Source organism: Centruroides sculpturatus, unplaced genomic scaffold (assembly GCF_000671375.1).
Source record: "Centruroides sculpturatus isolate CEXI.00-Female unplaced genomic scaffold, Cexi_2.0 scaffold511, whole genome shotgun sequence".
Classification (NCBI taxonomy): domain Eukaryota; kingdom Metazoa; phylum Arthropoda; class Arachnida; order Scorpiones; family Buthidae; genus Centruroides; species Centruroides sculpturatus.
In genome coordinates this window covers 310464-335016 of record NW_019384727.1, presented here as the reverse complement: position 1 = coordinate 335016, position 24553 = coordinate 310464, and the positions used below count along the sequence as shown (strand labels likewise).

General features: G+C 30.8%; 1 protein-coding gene across 3 annotated transcripts in view; it reads right to left on the bottom strand.

Moving 5' to 3' along the window:
- LOC111628135 (G protein-coupled receptor kinase 1-like) overlaps positions 1 to 24553 on the bottom strand; it is a 213944-nt gene that overhangs the window by 138849 nt on the left and 50542 nt on the right. Inside the window, exons 2-4 of one of the 3 annotated variants that reach the window (XM_023371863.1) lie at positions 15365 to 15496; positions 15199 to 15273; positions 15073 to 15134 (exon numbers count right to left, since the gene is read on the bottom strand). In XM_023371863.1, the coding sequence (XP_023227631.1) occupies positions 15073 to 15134; positions 15199 to 15231 (95 nt within the window). In that variant the 5' untranslated portion in view covers positions 15232 to 15273; positions 15365 to 15496. The remainder of the gene's footprint in view (positions 1 to 15072; positions 15135 to 15198; positions 15274 to 15364; positions 15497 to 24553) is intronic. The other 2 variants (XM_023371862.1, XM_023371861.1) reach the window with 2 other exon arrangements.

Genomic DNA, 24553 nt, shown 5'->3' with positions numbered 1-24553 from the left:
GTTTTTGAGACAAATACATAAAGAAACGGCCAAGGCTAATGATTTCAGTGTAGTATATCGACGCAATCCTACAGTTTTCAAGCTATTAAGAAACGATAAGAAGCGTTATGACTGGAAATCGGCATCAGGAATCTATTCTATACCATTACACGATCAGCGTTTTAATTCGGATCTTGTCTACGTAGGCGCAACAATGCGCAAATTGCAACAACGTATCAAAGAACATAAATATACGATTAATAAGAAACTTGACAGCACCGTGCTATCGTCTTATGCAACGCAACATGACATTCAAGTCCTTTGGGATCGGGCGGAAATTATTAATCCTACGACAAATTTACATACAATGAAATATCTGGAGAAATTAGAGATCTTTAAGGCACACAAGAAAACTGGTTGCATCAACCATAGAGATGCGGACTCTTTACCTACCGCATGGCGATCCTTTTACAAGAATTAATGACTTTATTTATTTTATTTGTTAAGTGACGTTTTTTTGGATTAATTTTATATTTTTCGTTTATTTTATCTACTTTTCCGTTATTTATATTTTAATTTCGTATTTACGTTCTTTTTTGTGTTCGATTTTATTCTATGCTATGGTAACTGAAGAAGATCGTTAAGAAATGATCGAAAATGTTATTATATTATTAATTTTTATTAGCTGGATTATTAAAGGTGTGTTTTATTACTAATATATTTATCCAGTTCGTTCGTTATATAAGCATATTTATTTAATTTTTGTTTTGCTTTGGTTGCTATGTCTTGACTCTGGTCTGGAATAATACACAGAAATCAGCATTAGCTGAGTATAACCCACTACACCCAACATAATAATAATAATAAAGTTAAAAAATTTTCAGTACTTAACAGATGCATCTATTGTTCCTACCTCTTAGAAAATATTTCAGTAATACAATTATTTCTGTGAAAGGTATAACCATTTTTAGACCCATTAAAGTTTTAACAAGACCCAATATTGGGTCGCAATCCATAGTTTGAAAATTAGTGATTTAGAGTACATACATTCCACTAAATAATCCCTCCAAAAGAAACTGGTTGAATAACTACTGATAAAAGAAAACACACTCATCATCCTGGCAATAAACACATCTAAAAATGACATGCAAGCACACCTTAATAAACCAACCTTCAGAAGAGTGCAGTAAAATGAACATATCAGGACACTGGAAGCCATTGGAATATTCAAATATAAAAAAAGCTGTTGTATTAATTTCAAGGACAAGAAATAGTTATCCTATACTTGGCAGTTTTTATACAACAAACAGGTGCAAGATGTTTGCACTTAAAAATGTTAAATTAAAAATTTTTATTCCTCTAATTTGTATAAAGGTTGCAAGGTGATTTTGTATTTATTACTTATTCAGGCTGTTAATTTTTATTTGTATTAACACTTCACATATTCCTTTTTTTCAAAATTTTATATTATGTAACAGTTCTTTTTCTTGCATTGTAAATTAGAACATTGGATCTGATGAAGATCTCTCGTAAAGATCAAAAATATTTGTTCACAGTTTACTTGAATTGAACTTCTACTGGAATTTATTTCAGGTTCTTTGGTGTGTTCCAGTTGTCTGTAAAATTTGAAGTTCTATTTTATTGATAATGCTTCGGGCAACAATCCTTATACAATGATGCCTCTAATTCTATCCAGCTCTTCTAGCATCACTCTTACATCAGTACAATGTGTGCACACTCTCGTAATGAAAACCTCAAAGGTAAATTGTCTTAGCTTCCTAAATAAAGACAAGTATCCCATTGATAAAAACACTCTCCTGTGTATATGAGATACTATTCATCTTATGCTACAAGAATTGCATCAGCAAGTATATAGGCTACATCTTGCAAATTTCCCAAGACACCTCAAGAAACACCAGTACACAGTGTGTGATAAGAAAAATGTACAACTATGTTAGCTACCATATCAACAGTAACTGAGAACATTCCCCATGTTGAAAAGGACTTCATAAGCTCATCAGGACTCTAAAGACTAAACAACAAAAAAATCCTTAAAAAATTAACAATTTTAACCTCAGATTCCTACATATTCAATCAAATATGAAGTTGCACTGGAGTTATGAAAAGATATCCAGTAAAATAATACATTTGATTTCATGTTTTATCTTTTGTTAAATTTGTGTTTGAGATCATCTAAAACAGGGGTGTCCAACCTTTTTGTTTCTCTGGGCTGCATTGGAAGAAGTCAAGGAGTTTTGGGCCAAAAACAGTAGCATAGCGTAGGGGGTTGGCAGGGGCGGCCGCCCAGGGCTGCACTTTTTTAGGGGGCGGCAAAATTTCACAATAAATAATAATAATATCTTGTAAGAATTTGAACCATTTTATTTCATATTTTCGTCCACCTACGACTCGGACTGATTGAAATGAGCACGGCAATAGTGTTACCATCCATCCGGATAGTCCGCGAATCGACTCGCCGTTCGGGGATATCGTGCGCAACGTGTTGACCTTTTTTTTTTATTTTTGTTTTTTGTTTTTTTTCTTTGATTGTACGATTCATTTGTAATCGTATACACCTCCAATATCCAATAGGGCTAGGTCACTTGCGTTACTCCTATCCAAGTCTCCCTAGTCGCTAACCGTAACTGATTTAGAACCGGTATGCACCGCAAATTATTCTTCGCATTGTAAAATGATATACGCATGCGTCAAGAACTTCTGTTGGAACAAACCTCACCTGCCGTCCGGGTAGGCGATTTTAAAAAGGTGGCAACATTAGCACGGAATTTTTCATTACTTATTCTGTGACGAAACTGAATTTTAGTCTTTTAAATTGAGATACCTAAATAAGGGGGCGGCGAAATTTTTCTCCGCCCCGGGCGGCTGACACCCACGCTACGCCACTGGCCACAAGTACATATAATATATACTTGTGGTCCAATATACGAGTATATTTAAGGATTAACATGTCTAGATTATAATAATAAGTATTAAAACTTTGTCAAGAAAAAGGATATTTTAAAAATTACTTTTACAGACACTTTAAATTTTTACTTAGAAATAGATAAATTCATTTATTATAAAAGAGACAAACGGAAATTTATTTGAAAAACACAAATATTTATTATATTTGGGTCTCTAATTAATAAAAAGCAACGAAACACCATTTTAAAGTGCATTTTTATTCAACTAATATAAATAATATGTAGCCCAAAAAGTAGCCAAAGCGCCAAATGATATTTTTTACGTCAAACAAAAAAAAGTAGCCATATTTGGCGCAATCGTTGCAACGTTGGAAAAAATACTAAATAAAGCTGGAGTTGTGAATCAAAGGATTATAGACACAAGTGCAGGGAAATGAGAGAAAGGACAAAAGATAAAAAAGTGAGAAAGGTTGGAAAATTAGGGGTCAACAGAAGATCTATTTAACCTTTCTCACTACTACATCTTTTGTTTTTTCTCATCTTTTCCTCCTTTTCCCAAATTTGGGTCTATAATCCTTTGAGTCACAATTCCAGCTTTATTTAGTAATCCTTCCTCATTCACACATTTCCAAGTATTTGAAAATATTTCCTTTCCACTCAAGAATAAAATACGAATAAAGGTTTACGGCTTTGTGAAACTTTTTTTTTGAGTTTATGCCGTTGAAATAAATAAATAATAAAAAAATTAAAACACTTTGTCGGTTTTGTTTACACGTTTATTGGGCCGCATTGGAACTTGCCTTGGGCCGCATGCGGCCCGCAGGCCGCGGGTTGGACACCCCTGATCTAAAAACTCTGGTTGATTTGTGTTCAAGTTAACTAACACTATTTAAACCAAGACTTGTTTTGTCTTCATCCTTTTGCCAAAAATTTTCCACAAAACTTAACCCTTCCTATTGTGAAATAGTGGAGACTTTGTTGTAGACAATTAATTGCTAAATCCACTGTAAAAACACCTAAGCTGTTGGTGACTGTTTACATTGTGAAAGACACTATTTAAACAAATAAGTATTTTGTCAGAACTGCCTAACTATAGATTTGGCACAAAATTCAATGCCCCATTTTGCTACGTTCATGGGAGGCAAAATGTAAACAAATGTTAAATTACAGTAGACCCCCTATAAAACGGGTTCATATAATACAGATTCGTATATAGCGGCAAAAACATTGCAACTGTATTAGTATAAACATGCTAAAAGAAATTCTTAAAATATGGTAAAACATCATCGCCAACTCGTGTCGCGACAGGATTGGTCGAATCTAGGCCAATAGTGGATATTGCACAAACCAGTGAGTTTAAACGAGCAGTGGACCTACTAAAAACCATTTATAATTTAAGTGTCATAAAAATTATATTTATATTAATGATGTCTCCAAAGTTCAGCAAATTTTTCACAGAAAAATAATGTATCAGGAAAAATGTGCCCACTGTTCGATGCACTGCTCCACAACGAAAACAAGCTTAAGCAATGGCTACGTTGAACAGTGCACGCTCGGTAAGTAATCCTACAATTTTTTGTTTATAGCATAGTTTATATGGATTAGTCCCAAAAAATTATATGTGTTTTGGAAATGTTGAGTCAAAATTAGTCTAGAATCGATTAATTTTAATGAAGAAAACCTTCCAAACAGCCATAGTCCGTAAACTGCATGCATGCCGGGCTGTGATTGGTTCATGTATTTAAGGACTCATACATCATGAATTTCATAAAAAGCGAAACATATCTACCATGTTATGGGGGAATCAACTGTACTTGTTTTAGTTCTTTCTGAAGTTCTAATAAGCCAACTTTTAGTTGTTTGACACTATGTAATCAAGCATGCATTTTGACTGAAGTGTCTAATTTTAAATTTTCCACAAAACTGAACGCTCCTTCTGCTATTACATAATAAAAGTAAACATGAATATAATCACTTATTATAGTTGATAGTAATAATACTTAAATTATATGTAAATAGTGTCTACTATAAAATATTAAAAACACAAGTGTTTTGAATCAGATTACGATGAACACAAATACTTCCCTGCTTGGTAAATAGAAGCAACTATACAAACAATATATTGGTTGTAAAACTACAAAAATAATAATATTGTTGTAGAAAAATGTTGTCGCATTATATTTTAATACAAATGTTTTAAGAGAAAATGATAAAATTCCACATTGGTAAAAAAGATCAAGTGACTAAAGCATGCACATCACAACAAACCTTTACTTGTACGCTACTGCTGGAGTTTTTATCCTCTCAGCATAGTCTATTTATTCTAACCTTGGGAAACTCTTCCATAAGAAACAGTTCCCTCTAAAACTTTGAATTCATAATAAACAATGATATGTTTCAAAATTATTTAATCATCAATGGTAGTAATGAAAGGAATGAAACTTACAAATAGAGAAAAGGATATATACATATATATATTTAAAGTTTTTGTATTTTAATTAACTATGTTTTCAATGATTGGTTGAATAGCAATATGCTCCATGTTCTTGTTTGTTTTTCACAGTTAATATGACTGACTTTAATGATACGAATGAAGGACTTAGCTGGAAATCGATTGCATGAGTTTAATTAATTGTTCAGGTGAATAAATATTTTAATCTCTTAACTTAAAACTTCTTCAATGTTTACTTATTTTCACTAAGTTTTTGACCAATCAAATAAAAAGAATGAAAAACTGCAGAAGGATAAATTTTGCCTAGAAGTGAGAAAAGGCAACAGAATCTCTTCTCCTAGCCATGTATTAAGTTAAAGTAAATGGACTATAATTGATTTGTTATTGTCCCTTATTATTATTATTAGTTATTATTAAAATATAATATGATAAAGCCCTTTTACAAGAATTTTAATATTTTTGTAATTTTCCTATTATGTAAATTATTGTGGTAAGGTGAAAGTTGACTATAGAGAAAATAAAATCTCTGACTCCAGCAATAACCTAAAAGTCAAGGTCTGTAGGAAGATGCATGCTTCAGTCACTGTGAAACTTTTTTATCAATGTAGACTTTTATTATTGCTCATAAAATATTTGTATTAAAATATGTTGTAATTTCTACCCAAGTTAACCTGAAAGTTTACAATTTTCGTTTTTCTTCAAATAAGAAAACAATATATCCAACTAATGTATATAGAAAATTCAGCAAAACTTTTTAAATTAGGGTAAATGAGAGCGAGATGGTAAAAAAATGTTCTGAAAGCTATGATTGTAAAAATAAATTTTATTTAAAAACTGACTGAAATGGTAGTTTCTTATCATACCAAACAACATAATAATAAGCAAAATAATAACATATTCTGAAAACAGATTTAAAAACAAAATATAATTTTCTGTTAATTCACCATATCACCCTTAGAGATGTGGAGTAGTTGGTAAATAGTGTATTAAAAAGCCCTCTAATAGAGTTTAATCTGTTATTTTTGACCGATTTCAAGTTAGACTCATTATTCAAACTTCTAAAATATAACATGCAAGAAACAAAATTCGTCTAATAGTTTTAACATTTGAGGCTGCAGTAAACCTAACTTTGGGTAAAATATTCTACAAGTCAGAAACAGAAACATTTGCTTTTTTTCAACTTATTTTTATAGCAATTGCACATAAACAGCACATACACAGCAAGCATGGCTTTCAATTACCACAATATATTAATAAATAGCACTACTTTTTAGTTTATATAGTAATTACATGTGTTCACCATCTCACCATCATTTACCCTAATTATTTTTTTTTCATTTTTCAGAAATTTTAAAATTTTATTATAATGATTTAACCATCATAAACTGATATGTTTGTGATAAAAAAAAAAACTAGATTGACTCTACAACAATTTTGAAGTGGGACATTGCAATTTTAAAAATTATCCTAAAAATTAAAATTGTGCGCTGAAGGGAAGGGTTTGGCCTTGACCAGCCTAACTGCACAGTTAAGCATCCCAAATACAATCTATGTATAAATCATAAGGATGCATGGCACCTTTCACTAACCTAGAAATACATTTTATGAGTGCTGTACTAAATCAGAAAGATACTTAGTATCTACATTATATGTATAGTTTGTTACTTTATTTATTTTCATTATTATCTTGTTTGTGATTCTTGTTGCAACATTTTTATTTAACTGCAATTCTGGTTTTAAATTTTTAATTCAAACTACATATACTCTGTACCATATTATATCCATATGAGGTAATACTTCATATTCTATCCCATTTCCATAGGATCATGAAGATGGCTATCATGGAGAAGTTTACGATAACGTTTAGCAACTCCCTTTCCAAGACCTTTCGCTCCTTTGCCACAATTAGACATAAAGACGGCTGTGTAGACAACCTAAAATGTTCAACAAAAGTAATTTTTGCTCACTGAAGTTTAAAATTGCTTCATTACAGACAATTGTCAGTTTTTCTACATATAAACCTGAATTATTCATTCAGCAAGTCTTATCTCACTAATAGAAAAATAAATGTTTACATAAAAAAACAAAAGAGAAAAATTAAAATATCAAATTAATTTTAAATTTCATGATAGATTGTAAATGTAGAAGTCCAAAATATTTGCAAGTTATATAATTTATCTTTAACTTTAAGTTTTATCAATCAAACCAAACCAAACTTCTTAAAGAAACTCTTATCAGGAACAACTATCAAAAAAGATAACACATTAACATCTTGATGACATATCAATTAAATTCAACTATTCCAACTGGGTATACATAAATTAAATTTTTGGATGGTGAAGAACCCACCAATATGACTCCCAATCTTCTCTTATCTCTCCACTCCCTAAAACCATACTTTCCAAAATTCCAACTGCATCAATACACTATACATATAAGAATTGCATATCAAATTTCAAGCTCTTCTCACTATCTAAACCAGAAATATAAGGCAAAGAATATCACTAGTGTTCAAATCTTGATGCTCTCCATCTTGGGTCAATCACAACAGACACCTAAAGTTTTCCACTTTTGATAAGTTGTGAGCAATCTAAATACAACATGCACACAATTTTTTATTTTCCACTGTAACAGTAAAACATGTTCTCTTCTATGTTATTTTCCTTTCAAATAATAAAAATATTGTCAAAATATCTCATGATCATCATGATGTGATTATTGAACTTGGTGACACTACATTTTCAACAAAAAGGCAACTTCAAAAACATATCTACACTATCTCTTGCTTCTTACGTATGTTTATGAATAATTAAAAAATATGTGTTTTAAGTTTATAAATTAAAACTGTGTTGTTTACAAAACTCATATTACAAGTTAAGAATTAAATAACTATCTTGATGGATGGAAGACAACTGTAAAAACAAACTCTTAATCCAATGAAATTATTTACTGGAAACAGTTAAACTATCAGAAGACTTTCAGCTGGCATAAACTGCTGTAAAGCTTACTGAATGTAAATAATTACATGGAGATCTTTACACACAAATAGTGTGTACAAAAGTTTTTCTAATGAGGTCAGTCATTTCTCTGAATTTTTAGCACACCAAATAACCTTGGAACAATTGCGCAGCTATAAAGATTTAAAACAAAGGCTTATTGAAAAGGAATTTTTCTTAACTGATACTTTTAACTTTAGCAATCAAACAATCCATGATCATCATCCAAGTTTTCTACAAATAACCTTCTTAATAATAATCATGCCTGTTTCAAAATTTTTCATTCATCTAGTCCTGAATTACAATGCAAAGTAGATGCACACATCTACTTTGTATTGTAAAAAACTTGTACAGTTTTGAGCTGCCTGGAATGTGAAAATGTTGAAAAATGCAAAGTAAACTAGAGAAAGTTAAAACTTAACTAATTACCACACTTTCCCTACATTATATTCTATAACAACCAAAAAAGTAAAAAGCTGTAAAAATCATTTTGTAATATACACACAAAGCAATACTTTTTTTAATGAACATTTTGTAAACAAACATTAAATTCAAAATTAGGGTCTTCAGTTGCCAATACCCTAGGTAATAAGCACAAAATTTAAAAATTAAGTTTATTGCTGTTGCAAAAGTTATAAGGTGACAATAGAACATGCAAGAAATGAAACAGAAAAATCAAAATAATAATAAGTTATACTAACAAACTTTATTGTTAATTAAAAAAAGATAGATGCTAACGTGTAAAATAAACAAAATCATAAATTATAAATCAATGAAAGGCAAGATCTATTCGCACTGCTCTCAACAAAACAAGCTGGCATGTAGGCAATCAGTTTTCTTAAAAGTAAAATAATATAGATTAATATTTAATATGTAAAACGAACATGTACTCACTAGGCTCACTAGACTAGCAACTCATAATAAAGATGTTCAATAAAAAAAAATACTCTCAAACTGCGGGAATAAATAAATTATTCAGTGATCTGCTTATAACTGCATGTAGTGTAGAAGTGGTTACTTCAGTACACAGCCATCTTGAATTTTCAAATTGATCCATAGCAGACAGCTTTCATGCCATCTCTATGTAATATTTATTCTATGGTTTGAAAGCAGGATATGTCCCTTGCTGTATTCAAATGCCTGCCATGGCAAAATGATGTAAAGGATTAAAAAAAAATTGGAGCACCAATTTGTAAAATCAGTTGACTCCAATATAGCAAAAACATTCTGATCATAATATGTCACTATATTATGAGGGTTATTTTTTCAACCTCCACCGACCCAGAATAAAAAACAAGAATGAAGAACAAAACCACTTTCTTTGTAGAAGGTAGTTACAGCCTTTGCCTATTCTTCACATAATTGCCTTGTTGATTCAGACAGACATCATACCATGACACCAACTTTTAAGAAACATATTAAGAACGTTAATTAAGAAACATTGCCGCCTGGCCATTCAGCCAACCTTTAACACTGTCAGTCAGCTCTATGTCACTTCTGAACTGCTGGCCTCCTAACCACTTTTTCATTTGGATGAAGAGATAAAAATCACTTGGTGCTAAATCTGGGCTTTACAGTGGATAGGGAAACTGTTCCCATTTGAACCTCTGGAGGTGTTTCTGAGGCATTTTTGCAGCGTAAACACAAGCATTATCATGAAAAAGGATCATGCCCTTAAATAACATTCCTCTTCTTTTGTTCTGGATTGCCCATCTAAGGTGTTGAAGAGTTTTGCATTGATGGTTGTCCCAGGTGCCATAAATTCGGTCATCAAAATGCCTCTTCTGTCCCAGAAAACAGTTGCCATTCTTTTGTTGGTGGAAAACAATTGTTTGAATTTTTTGGGTTTGTTTGGAAACGAAGTGTGCATCCATTGTTTTGACTGCTCCTTTGTCTCGACATTTTCGAACAACACCCATGTCTCATCCCTCGTCACAATCTTGTCCAAGAACATCTCTCCATCCTGATGGTAAAGCTGCAGAAATGTCAAGGCAGTGTCCATCCTTAGTCTTGTGATGGTCTGTGAGCATCTTAGGAACCCATCGTGCACATAATTTGCTGAACCCAAGCTTATCTGTTACAATGGTATAACAGCGTGAACCTTAAAATTTGAGAAAACTCTTCCCTGAGCTCAGAAATGGTGAACTTCCTTGCAACAATTGATCCACTTTGTCCACCAAATTGTTGGTCATCACACACTTCCTCCCTTGACTGCCCCCATCATGAACATTGTCATGTCCTTGTTTGACTTTCCTACACCATTCACACACACATCTGTAGCTCATTAAGTTCTCACCATACACATTACACATACTTTGATGAATTTCATCTCCATTCAACCCTTTAGCCTAAAGAAATTGAATTACTGCTCGTACTTCACAGTTGGCAAGAGACTGAATTGGCAGTGCATTTTACATGTTTACTGCACAGTAGCAAATGTGTAAAATAGCTTGGCATGACACTAAGTGGTGAGGGAATATACTACTCTCTAGGGGCACACCCTGTCCCTGTCTCATATGCTTCCAATTTTTTTTTCATGCATTAATGGAGACTGAAAAAAATAACCCTTTTATATCAGATTGTCATGACTTATCATCTGTAATTTTGCTGGTTTAACACCAAGATTTTCTTACAGTTTGTTAATAGTATGCATTTATATTTCAAACAAAACAAAAAAGTAAAATAGCGCACACACACACACACCCACTTATCACTAAATAAAATCAAACTTTAACAATACAATGACTACACTGTAGTCACAACCACAATAAATTTTCTTTGTGGAATAATATTTCTGTTATGGTAATAACCTCACAGTTTGAGAACCACTGCAATAGACCAAAAATGAAGCCACCAGAAAATAAAGTAAGTCAGAACAAATTATGATTAGTTTCATTTCTTTATAATTATTTATTTGATATATAGAACATATTACATAAGTAAGTTATAAAAAGTAACATATTTTTAATTTTTATATTTTTCAGATAATGCATTTTATTCAAACTGAATATATGAAACAAAATGCAAGTGCAGACCAATTCTTTCTATGTATAAACCAAAAACATTTATACAATTATCCCAGTGCTTCATGAGGTTAAAACACTAGTTTCCTAAAAGTCTGTTTATTGAAACTTGAGCCCTGGATTTCAGTTCTTTGTCTATTTGAAACTTCTTCCCACCAAGAAACTTTTCTCATTGGGTCAAATAAGTAATAGTTGCTAGACACTAAATCAGAGCTGTAGGGAGGATGTGACAAAAGTTTCCAACTGTATGCCAAAATGTTTTCTGAAGCCTTCTGTGCTTGCAGCCAGATTGCTGCTCATCACATAGGCTTGTTTATCCTTGTTTCAGCATTTTGCATCATTGTCAAATGTTGGAATAATTTATGCAATCTTCAGAATACACTTCCAACACTTTGGCATGACTTTGTAATAGCTCTTGTCTTTTCATTCAAAATAATCACACCATAACTAATCCTCTATAGTGGAAGATTTAATAAGAGATGACATTTCAAATTACCTATATTGCTTACCTACAAGTACCTGGTGAACAATGCTATGGGAGAGAAAAAAGTGTACTTTATGGCCTGCTATTTTTTCAAATCTGAATTAAAATGAACACAATAGAAAAAGAAAAACATTATTTTTCAAAACTCCCTTGTATTAAAGCAATATATCAATTATTTGTATTAAGTGATGTACTAAGAATATTTAACTACCAATTATTTTATTTTGTACTCATTTAAAACAAAATGTTGCTAATTTATATGACTGCTTAAAATATTAATGTAACTGATGTGGCCATCTATATCAAATAATAAGCAAATATTAAATAACATTTTATTACTACTCTATGAATGTAAGTGCAGAAAAAACAAACTTTAAAAAAAGGCAATATTCTTCCTAGTTAATATGGTTAAAGTTACAATCTCAAAGACTCTCAAAGTATCCCCAATGGATTTAGAGAATAAACATCATTTAGAACACATGAAAACTAAAAGATGAAATTTACATAATAACCCACATTCCAGCAGTAAAGTTCAATATTTACATTGTAGAACAAATGTTTTTAGTGGACTTAAATCCCATCTTCAAATTGTAATGCTTGATAGAATTATTTAACCTGAAGATAGTCTTTTAATAAGACCAAAAATGTTCATTATTAAATAGTTTTGCAGCTTAAAATGTTGTAAATGTCGAATTGTTGTTTTATATGCAGTCATTCATTTATTTGAGTTAATAAGCAAACTTAACATAATGTGCACTAACACAATAAATTTTTTCGTATAACACAACTTTTTAACACAAAATAAATTTTAAAATTAACTTTAAATACTTTTTACCTTTTAAGTTGACTGTTTTTAACACAAACTTTATTCATATAATTCAACCAAAAACTATGTAAGATTTGTTTTCATCAAATTCAAACACCTCTTTACTATGTACCTCATCAGATACAGTCCTTGAATCTAACAATTGCTTATAAAAGTAATAGTATTTGTGAGATTCCAACATTATGAAAGAGTTTAAACGCTTCTTAATATTGGCCTTTTATCCTCTTTCACACGTGAAATCTGGAACAATGCATTAATATTAATTGGAAGCCATTCTTTTTTACCCCATTTCAGTAATGTGTGGAAGCAAAAGCTACCTAAAAAGGTATATGAAATTTCACACATTTTGCATGTAACTTTAATCCTCCTAAATTCTCCCTGATTAAAGAAATAAAGCTTGTAAATTTTCTTTTCTGCATTGGTCATATACAGTATATGCATGTCATTTGAAACTGCAATACTCCCAAACCTAAAATTCAGTTAGAAAAAGGAAAACATTTAATTACAAACAAACATTTTCAACTTTTACAAAGATCATTCTGAAATTCTACTGGTAGAACACAAATTTAAATAATGTTCAAATCCATCCAATGGACAAAGAGATAATAAATAAAAGTATGTCACACTAACCTTGTATATCTTTGCAGATAATATTTAGAACATAACACTAATGTTTTCAACCCATTTCTATGGTCTTCTTCAAGTGTTCTATAAATTTTTCTGGTGCAATGTGAGTTCAATTCTGATTTTTAAGCGTTCCAGTCTCCAATGCTTCTATCTTCAAAATGTATTTTTTAAAATTTCAAGATTTAAATCTTCAAAAGATGTGCACCTGTGCCTGCTGTTATAGCGTCACATCATAAATAGCCTGCCACATGCTCTCGATAGTTGTTTTTCGTCTTTAAAATTGATTCTCAGAAAAATTTATAGAATACCCGAAGAAGACCATAGAAATGGGTCAAAAACATTAGTGTTACGTTCTAAGTATTATCTGCAAAGCTATACAACATTAGTGCAATATACTTGTATTTAAATAATGTTCATTATATATCAGTGTTGCATGTACAAGAAAGCAGGAATAAGTTATAAAATAAAAATGACTACAAAATAATATAACACATACAAACAGGTTAAATGCTTATAAATACCATGATTCCCTGAAAATAAGACAGTGTCTTATATTAATTTTTGCTCTCAAAGATGCATTAGGTCTTATTTTCAGGGGATGTCTTATTTTTCCATGAAGAAGAATTCACATTTATTGTTGAACAAAAAAATTCCCAAGTTTAACTTAAACGAGAGTGACGTATATCTGGTCATGTCGAACTGAACTTATGAAATTCCCGTGCTGGAGTGGACTTCCCACTCTCGCTTCAACTTAACCTTTTCATAGCGTCGACATCGGGCTTGATGATCAATTAGTGCTTACTGAACCATAGCACTATGCAAATCTATGATTCCCAAGCCAAAGTCTTATGCAAATCATGCCGTGTAGCGTGATTGTCTGCTGACCAATCAGTGGCTGTACTTTCAAAAAGCCAACAGCCACTTTCAACCATCTGTCGATGACCGTTACGACTAAAAAAAACTTTGCTAGGTCTTACTTTCAGAGGGACTTCGCAATTCAGCAAAACCTGTGCTAGGTCTTATTTTCTGAGGATGTCTTATTTTTAGAGAAACACGGTAACAAAAGGCCTGTATAATGTGTTGTATTCTTTTGTGATCATTTTTATGTTATAACTTATTTCCGGCATTCCTGTGCATGTGACATTTGTATATAATGAACATTACTTAAATTTGTTTTTGTTCGATTTGTGTTCTACCATTACAACCTCAGAATGGCTTTTGTAAAGGTTGAAAATGTTTGTTCTTCATTAAATGTTTTCATTCTTCTAAATAGATTTTAGGTTTGGGAGTATTATATTATTATATATATCTAGTTCAGGAGAGGTTTTTCTATTTGAACTACAGTAGAAACAATATATGTCCATTTGTAAACAAAATGTAAATTAGATGCTGTTTTTCTTATTTGTATATGGGCCTTTCACACAAAATATTATTTTGTAAATAGTAGAGCTTGCAATAAGTATTATTATGACATTAGTTCAAATATCATAAATTGGGCTCTTATATCCATTTGGAAATAAGCTTCCCATATAAATTTTAGTTATTCAAATGCAACTTTAAAGTATTTATTAGAATAGTTTTAAGAATGGAAATTTTCTAACATTGTTTATATATAATCTAAAGATAGTTGTAGTTAAGTTCAAAAATGTTTCTTTAGTTACAAGTTACAGGATCTTTATCCTTTGTTCCTTTTCATAATATCAAGAGATTTTCTTTGATATCTATAACATTTAAAATAGAAAGATTATCTAACACTCTTACCTTTCAATGAATTTTCTAAACACATCTCCTCTCAAATGGTTAAAAATTTCTTCTATATACGGCTATAAAAAATATGTATTGATATTATAACAAAAAAATCTTGAATTAAAAAAAACTGCAACTAACCTGAAATAAATTGACAGGAACTTCATTTCTCATTAAATACTTTTGTACATGACTTACTGCTTCCTTTGAGTAATTCTATTATGCAATAAAACAATATCATATAAAATATCTGTTTTCTTATAAGCAAGGTATATTGCATTCTATGAATACTACTAAGAAAAATAACCTGATAAATAAAATCCTTACACAAGCAATGCAGTTATAATAGAATATTCAAACTGTCAAATGGTTCAAACTGTTATCCCTCAAAATGATTTTACTTAAAACAACAAGAGAAGTCTTTTTTAGAGATAAAAACCTAATTAATTAAAAGCAAATAATATATCTCTAAAAAATTTCAAAATAACAGCAATGAATAATATAATAAAATGAATAGAATATTAAACTTTTTGTTTAACTATTAAACTTAAAGAATATTAAACTTAAAAAAACAAAAACAAATAGTTTAATGTACACTTAAAAATAAATCAAAATAAATAAACAATTTCAACTCTGATTAAATTAAATCAAATAATCTAGTCACTTTTATTCACATTTTTTATAATATGAAATAAAAACTCTGAAACAGAAACTATTTCTAGTTATGTAAATCCTAAATCACACCAACCAAATATATGTAAATCAAATCAAAAACAAAACAAATGCATAATATAAAAATATACTCCACCATTTATAATGTCATTAGGAACGGCAAATAAATTATAAGTGTTCATAAATAAGAATTTGTTACTGTATACACTCATTAATGATGTTCAAAAATTAAAAACTGTGATAGTTTTTCACCACTTCCATCTTAAAGATAGACTATGAATTTAAAACAAGAAAGAATTAATTACATTCTAAATGCTTTTGTGTGTTACTTTCATTAAAAATTTCTATTCAATACTACAAATTACTTCTTATAAATAAATGACAGTTCAATACAAATACATACATACGTACAGTGTCTCAGATCACCCATACGCCCATTTTAAAATAAAATAAAGCGATTTTCATAAAATGTCCCAAAAACTTTTATAGAAAATTGAGTATGCTCTATCAAATGGTTTTATCTTTAACATCCCATGGTCGCTAGTTACATGCTATTAGAGAAATGGATCATCAGCATGTTTGGAAAGTAAATATTTGATATAACATTATTGGAAGTGAGATCGTAGGTCCTGTTTTGCTTAAAGTAAATCTGAATGGTGCTTTATATGCAGCCTTCCTGACCAATATTCCTGTCTTGCTAGAAAATATTCCTCTGCAATTATGCCTGGGCATGTGGTTTCAACAAGATGAATGTCTAGATCTTACATTAACAGTTGCCCATCAGGTACTGAACACTATCTTTCCCAACAAGTGAATTGAAAAATATGGTCCAATCAATTATCCACACCAATCACTTGATTTGCTGTTATGGATTATTATTTGTTGGGGAAGGATAAAAGACTTTCTGTACTGTGAACATTCAACTAAAAGAAGTGATATCATAGAATATATAAGGCATTTTCATCCTTAGATGAAGATGAAATTCTTCAAGCAACCTAATTCCCTTGTAATCAAAGTCAAAGTTTGTATTGAAGAAAATGGGGCTCACATTGAACACTAATTCCTCAGAAGCACAGTCTGCAGCGATAGACCTATATTCTTATATCATGGCTGATAGAAATGTTTTCAATAAAAATGCAAGATTTTGTCTTGCATTTTTGTTGAAGATTACACTATTAGTAAAGATTTTGACTACTAGTGTAATCTTCATTTTCCCCTGCCAGTTTTCAGTTGTTATTAATTGTTAGTTTTATTTCTTTTTTCAAAATAAGATGTGATGAGTACTTCTTTCCTCTTCTCTGACTGGCAGCACAGTGTTTATACTGAACTCTATGCTGCAGCCAATAGAGTTCAGTATAAACACTGTGCTGCCAATGTTTGAAACTCAGCACAATTGTGGTGCACATGACTAATCACATAGTACAAAATTCTCTTCAATGACAGCATTAAAGTCTGGGCCAATTTTTTTTTCCAAATAGAAACATAGGCTACTGTTGTTGAATTTCGGTGTTAATTTATAGTAGATATCAATCTGCATAAATTATGTTATTTAGATTCACTTGGTCCAAAATACATTATCTGTTGAAATATCTTTGTGGTATTTTCATACTTTAAAATTTTAATAAAAATTAGAAGAAAAAATGATGCAAGTTTGATAATGTTCTTGGCTCATTTCCAAATTTGTTACATAAAGTGACTGCTGAATCTCCAAGATGACTTAGTGGGAAATCGCTAGTCTCTCCAGCCCTTCTTTTGCACAAATCAATATCCTTTCTCTTGCCAATGGATGGGTGACACTGTGATGATCTTTTGCAAGGTGTACAGTATATGTCAGTAATGATTACCCAATCTATTTTGTCACAAACCTCATGAACAGTCATAATTGTATCCAAAATATGGTATATAGCATATAATATCCTCAGATCTCAAAATTAGAGAGAAAAGTGAGGTTTTTATAAAAACAGTAGTGAATAGCAAGCAATCTAAAAAATAACAAGTAATAGTGACAATAGTGAGTCACTACTACAAACCATGGAATATGAAAAACAAAAAAAAATTAGGCTAGTACTGCCATATAACTTTGTGGGTTAAATGTTGAAGTGAAAATTGTGATTTATGAACTAAGTGCTCTTATTAGTGTACTAATAAACAAAGTAACCTTTGATCGTTTCTTTAAACTCTAAGTCCATGTAATCAAAATGGTGCTGGCAGTGAAAACAGTTGAGAAAGGTTTGCTATTTCTTTATATAAACAGTTAGGATGCTGTTAATATGAAAAATATATGCCACAATATTTACATGATCAGATCATGGTCTCCTTGTCCTTTTACAACATGATATACTGAGTTTCCTGCAGACATCTCTCAACATCTGATATAATTTTGTAGTCTGCACGACAACTATTTGAAAACCATCTGTATACAACTTTTTAGCTGCACAAGCAAAGCATATATTAAAATCATTTCACTAGTACGTAGGAGTGTCAAAGTAAAATACATGAACATAACTGACAGTTGGTATCACTCTGTTCACTGTTATAATTTAACCACATTCTGAAGATCCCTGATAAAAATTCAAAAAGTCAACAATATTTATATAATTACATAAATCATATAGTCCCAAGGATTATTTGCATATTTAAATAATAATCACAACACCAGAGTTCTTCAGAATGATGTTTACATACAATAGTGAACAGATTGAAATTATGAAAACTTTTAATAACGTGTGATGTTGTCATTGGATCCTACAAGAAAAATCAGCATCAACTGTATAAGAAATGTGATTTTATTTTAATGTCATGTTGTTGGTCATCTTTAAAAAAGCATTGTATTTTATCATCTAGTTGTTGACCATCTGATCTGGCTGGAATTTTAAAAAAAATAAAGATTTAAATTGACCCAAAATTGTCTGTTTGGTCATTATTATTTAAATATGTAAATAATCATTAAAACTATACAATTTAGTGCATCACATGTTTACACTAAATTGTACACTTTCTATATATTTAGTAGTTCTATATATTTTGCTAATGTTTATATTTATCCACTTATTTATTGCATACATTATTTTTCTTATTTATTATAAATACATAAGAAAAATAATGTCCACTTACAATGAACCTGTATGGACTGTCAAAACTGGTTCATTATAATTGATGTTTGTTATATCAAACAAGAAATGAAACAATCTAATTTTTAAAAACTAAAGTTTAATGTCTCAAAGATAAAATGTAACAAATTATTACATAGGAAATTACTTTTTAAAACATCAATATTAATGCACTTAAAAAAAATTTTTACTTTTGTTTGTGAACTTTTGATAGTTGCATAGCATTCTGTAATATACTGTATAGTTTCACTTCAGCAAAACTATTTAAAATACTTTGTAAAGTATTATGCATGTGTAAAAACCCTCAAATAACAATATTGTTTTGCAAAACTTCAGAAATTGGCATTATTGAAACATTGACACTGTATGCATATGTTGTATCATCATCATCCTCACTAATTTCATTATTTTTGGAAGATTCTGAAGCTATATCATCATCACTGATTAAAAGTTCCCCACTAAAAACACCGTCATCAACCCTGACATATTCTTCAAAATTGTAGCGAGAAAATGCATCCAAAATTACAGAGAGAGAAAATCTGGAAAACCTTTTGTTTCATCATTTGTAAGTTTACTTTTCAAAACTCTAAACTGAATTCTTCTCCACTAGTCTATAGAAAGTCAGATTGTTGAAAACAATTTAGTATTGTTTTCATTAATACATTTGGCCATGCTATATGGATGAAAGTTTATTGCATCAAGAAGATTTATAGAAAATGATCTTTGCTATTATCTATAGAAGTTATCATTTTAGAAAGGAAAATTTGCCAATAGCTGCACTTTAAGCTGTGTATAATCCTTTGATCTAAGGGCTAGTTTTGAAGTTGTATTGAGTGGCATGAACACCAGTGTAATGCAACATAAATTCTTAATGTTGGGATGCACTGGGCAGTTGTCAAGCAATAATAAAACTTTTTGTTCTTTTTTCTCAGTTCTTCATCCCATTCTCACAGTTCATCACAAAAAAATGTCAAAGGTCATCCAAACTCTTCGGTTAGCTTTGTACTTTAACATTAGCCGTCAATTTTTGAAACATCTTGGATTTTTCAATTTACCGATTACTAACAATTTTCTCTTTTCTGTTCCCATAAGATTTGCAGCTAGTAAAATATTAATTTTTTCTTTAGATAACTTTCCTCCTGTGCAGCTTCTCCTTTGAATTTTAGCATCCTATTTGGCATAAGCTTATCAAAGAAAAATTCATTTCATCAGCATTAAATATATCACAAATCTTGGAAATTTTCTCTAATTTTTGGCCACTTATTTTGCAACCAGTCTTCTACCATATCCATGCTTACTGTAGTTGCTTCTCCAACATTTTTTCAGCTTCCAATACTATGTCTTTTTTTTTCAATCTCTCAATCCAACTTCTACTGCAATTAAATTCAATATTCTTTTCCAATTTGCTTCTTAACTCTTCTGCTTTTGACTGCAATATAGTCCCACTGATAGTCGTGTTTTTACATGGGGGCTTCAAAAAGTCCATGGAAAAAGTCTTACTAAAAATTATTTGAAGGATTTGATTTCAATGCATTTGAACATTCTTGTACCAACGTGTAATAACATGTTCAAACATGAACCCTTAAATGCAGGTAAGAATGCAGCACTGCCAGTTGAAAGTCAGGCACCATTCAAGCAACATGGAATCCACCAAAACTGAGACCAGAACAAAGTTCATGGTGAAACTTGGTTGAAAGAATAGGGAAATCATTGACACTTTGGAACATCTTTATGATGATAAAGCTCCAAAGAAGTCTGTAAGGAACCAAGTCTGAGCTTTATTTTTATTTTACTTTTATTTTGCTTTCATTATATTTTGTTTGGGGCTTATGTTTAGTTAAGACGAAGGTTTCCTCACCATTCACCTTAGTAACTTAAAAATAGAAGAAAAACCAACTCACCGACGAAAGAAAAGCGCCGTAGAAAAACTCGCGCACACTTGCGCTTCCCAAGCGGAAAAAAGTAAGTCCGCACCGAGATAAAGGGGGGGGAGACCCCACAACCCAGTTAGGAATCGCTAAACCTTAAAATAATAAAGCATCCCGATAATTGTTAAAAAGAATAATGTAAAAGGTTAGCGAAGTATTGTCGGAAAATAATCTGCCAGATAAACAAGAAAAATTTAATGTTACAGATAAGTATGTAAATGAGGAGAGTGAGCTCATTCAGAATTGTGACGTCACCTCACACTATAAAGCCTCTAACTCAAGTGAAAACGAACGAGGTGAATTCCTGATAGCAACGAGCTTATAGCAGTGAACGAGAGAGAGGTGTCCGATAGGATTTTGAAGTTATTCGATTTGTGGATCGACGATTATAGAAAGTCTTGAGAGTTTGAGGAAATAGGTTCCTAGTATATTGAGGTGACGATTAGGATCTTTAATTTATAAGAATTATTGTTTATAAGTTAATTCTTTGATTTTGTCGAATTCCAAAGGGGAATAGAATTAAGTTAGAAATAGATTGATTTGAGTTTGTCGGATTGATTCTTGTTGAATTTCATTGAATAAATTATTGTTTGATTTTTACTAAATACTGTATAGAATTTATTAATAGAAGTTTAATTAAATATTTGATTTTGTTATTGACAAACTTTGTCATTATTTAATTCGGTGCACGCTTAAAGTCCAGGCCTGGCACACTAACGCGAATCCGCGTAAAGTACCCGTTAGGGAACGGCTGTTTCCGGCACACAGTAGTGTCGATAATCGTTGGAAAAGTCGGAAAAATAATATAGTACTTTACAAGTCAACAACCTACAAATGAATAAGTCACTTCAGAAGTGAAAAAAACAAAGTTGAATATGAGCAGTGGCAGGCCAACAACGTCAGTTTGTGAGAAAAACACTAATGCTATTCGTGACTTGACTGAAAAGGATAGACAAATAACCACTGAATCAGTAGTAGATACACTCAACATCTCCATGGGTTCTACACACACAATTCTTGTGAAGAGTTTGGGACTAAGCAAGCTTTCTGATAGATGGGTCCCTAGGCTGTTGTGCCCATATGAGGGCAATCTTTCAATGAAAATTTTGAACAAGTAGGATGGGGACTCTGAAGATCTTGAAACATGAAACACCAGTATGATCCCGAGGACAAAATTCAATCAAAGCAGTGGCTGTCCGAGGTGGAAGTGGACCAGTCAAAGCAAAATCTGAGCATTCAAGTGGAAAGGTCATGGCCACTGTCTTCTTGGATGCAGAGGCAATTTTGCTAGTTGACTTCCCCGAGAACAAAAAGACAATTACATCTGCTTATTATGAAGGCATTTTGAGAAAACTGTCCAAAATAAACTTGGAAAAATGCCCTGGAAAGCTGCATCAATGCATCCTCATCCACCACAACAATGCACCCGCTCATGGATGTTTAGCAAACAAGAGCTGTGCTATGTGAATTTTGATGGGAAATCATCTGATATCCCCCCTTATACCCCTGATTTAGCCCCATCTGACTTCTTTTTGTTTCCAAACTTGAAAAAATCATTGAAAGGTACCAATTTTCCATCAGTTGAAGATGTAAAAAGAGCTGCTCTGACATGATTCAGATCACAAGACCCTTAGTTCTACTCAGACAGACTTTAAAGGCTGGTATCAACATTTGCAGAAGATATTGACCTTAATGGAGCATATGTTGAAAAATAAACATCATAACCAAAATCATTTTTCACTGTCTTTTTTCCACAAACTTTTTGAAGCCCCCTTGTAAGTCTCTGTTGAGAAAACAATTTTAACAAAACTTGATCTAATTCATAAAGCGATGATTTTCTAAACTTTTTAGCATTTGAATTATCATGTTCAGAACTCACAAGTATTTTTATTTTTCCTTCCAAATGGTAGCAACTGTTGATTTAGTTTTATTCATTTTTTACATAATTTGGTTTGATTTACACTGCTTTCTAACTATTTAATAATTTCATATTTATTCTATAATGTAAATAACTTACATTTCTGTTTACACTAGTTAGTGCTTAGAGCTGTCATATTTCACAAAAACATCTGCACGATACTTTGTGATTCTAACTTAGCAAACAGTAAGAGTCAATATGCTTCAAAAATTACTCTTTTTGTTACACAGTACATTATTCTTTATCATCAATGTCAGTAAACAAAATTTTTCTAATCAATAACAGCATAAATTTTAAATTTTGTGTCACTTTGATTTTCAAATTCAAATTTGAAATACTGTATTTACAGTTAAATGAGTGGGAAATCAAATGAAATCATTTAACTGTATGTAACAAATCAGAAATAACATTTAAATTTTAAATTACAGCACTAACAAATGAAAATCCTCAACATTGTAAATTTCTAAGTTCATTGTTAATGAACCAGTAGATAAACCTCAGAAAATACTTTAGTGAAGTAAGAAAAATGATAGAGCAAATACAAAAATTTAAATTTGTGATGGAAAATTACATAAATAAATATATGCATTGAAAGTACTTAAAATCAAAAATACCCAAATTAAACAATATTTCCCATATTAGGTCATAACCTTTTACCTTTTGTTTAACCGTTTTATTTCACGCCCATTATATTACAGGAAAAAAGTTATTTAAAAACCCCAGTAATAACTCAAAAGTATTCTTTGTATGAATAATCCATTACAAATAATAACTTTTTTAAATCCAAATATTGTTCATTAAATATGGGCTCACTGTGACCAGAAAAAATAACATTGCTCTTATGGGTGTTTCATTTATACTTTTAAAATTGGTTCATTATAGCTGAGAGTTTGTTATAAGCAGGTTCATTATAAGTGAACACTACCATATTCACTTTTCATACATGTTATGTTATTTATAATGATGCATCTCGTTATCTTTAGATTTCAGATTTAATTTATAAATGTTTATTTATTTTTGACTAAAAAGTTTCTTCTTTGAGTTAGTACAGTATACCTTTATGACTATGTAACAAAAATCATATCACACATCAAATCAATCAATCAATCAATTCTGAAATCTTAATCCAGTTTATTAATATTTTATAAATTTTATCAATAAGTTTCTTGATAAAATTTAATAAATTTATGCAGAATTTATTAATGAAAGAAAAAGTTAAAAAAAATTGGCTGTTTTTCCTCCTCCTAAAAGTTTTATTGTTTTACGATTGTGGATAGAGAACAACAAAAATCATTTTTACTTTATAAAACATCTTATTTTAAATTTAAATGATTCAGCAATTCTGAAAAAAATGTTTTTCTAATTAGCAATTTTAATTAATTAAAAGCTTTAGTTTTCAAAACTAATCTTGTAAAAGTTGAAAACATTTGAAACATCAATCAATTAAAAACAGATGATTAGTAAACATTTCTGTAAGTTAATCAATTTTTGCTTATTTATCATTTTTCATATTGTACACACAATCTGTTACATGAATATCTGAGTACCCAGTTACTCAATTATTCAGGTAATGGTTTTCCATCTGATATCTAGATACAAAAACAAATATCTAACTTTTTATTTGTATTGAACTGAAAGCCCAATAAGTTACAAATGAACTGTTTGTTGCATGCAATGTCAGAAATGCCATAGTAGTAAGTTTTGGTACTAATTTTATTTTTCCAGAAATGTCACCAACACAGTTTGGTTATACAGTAGAGCGTCGATTATCTGAAAGTCAATTATCCAAAAGAATTGCAGTAGGCAAATTTAAATTTTCGCTAGTGCTGTGGCTCTGCAATCTTTGGCTATGTCTTGGGCTACTCAAA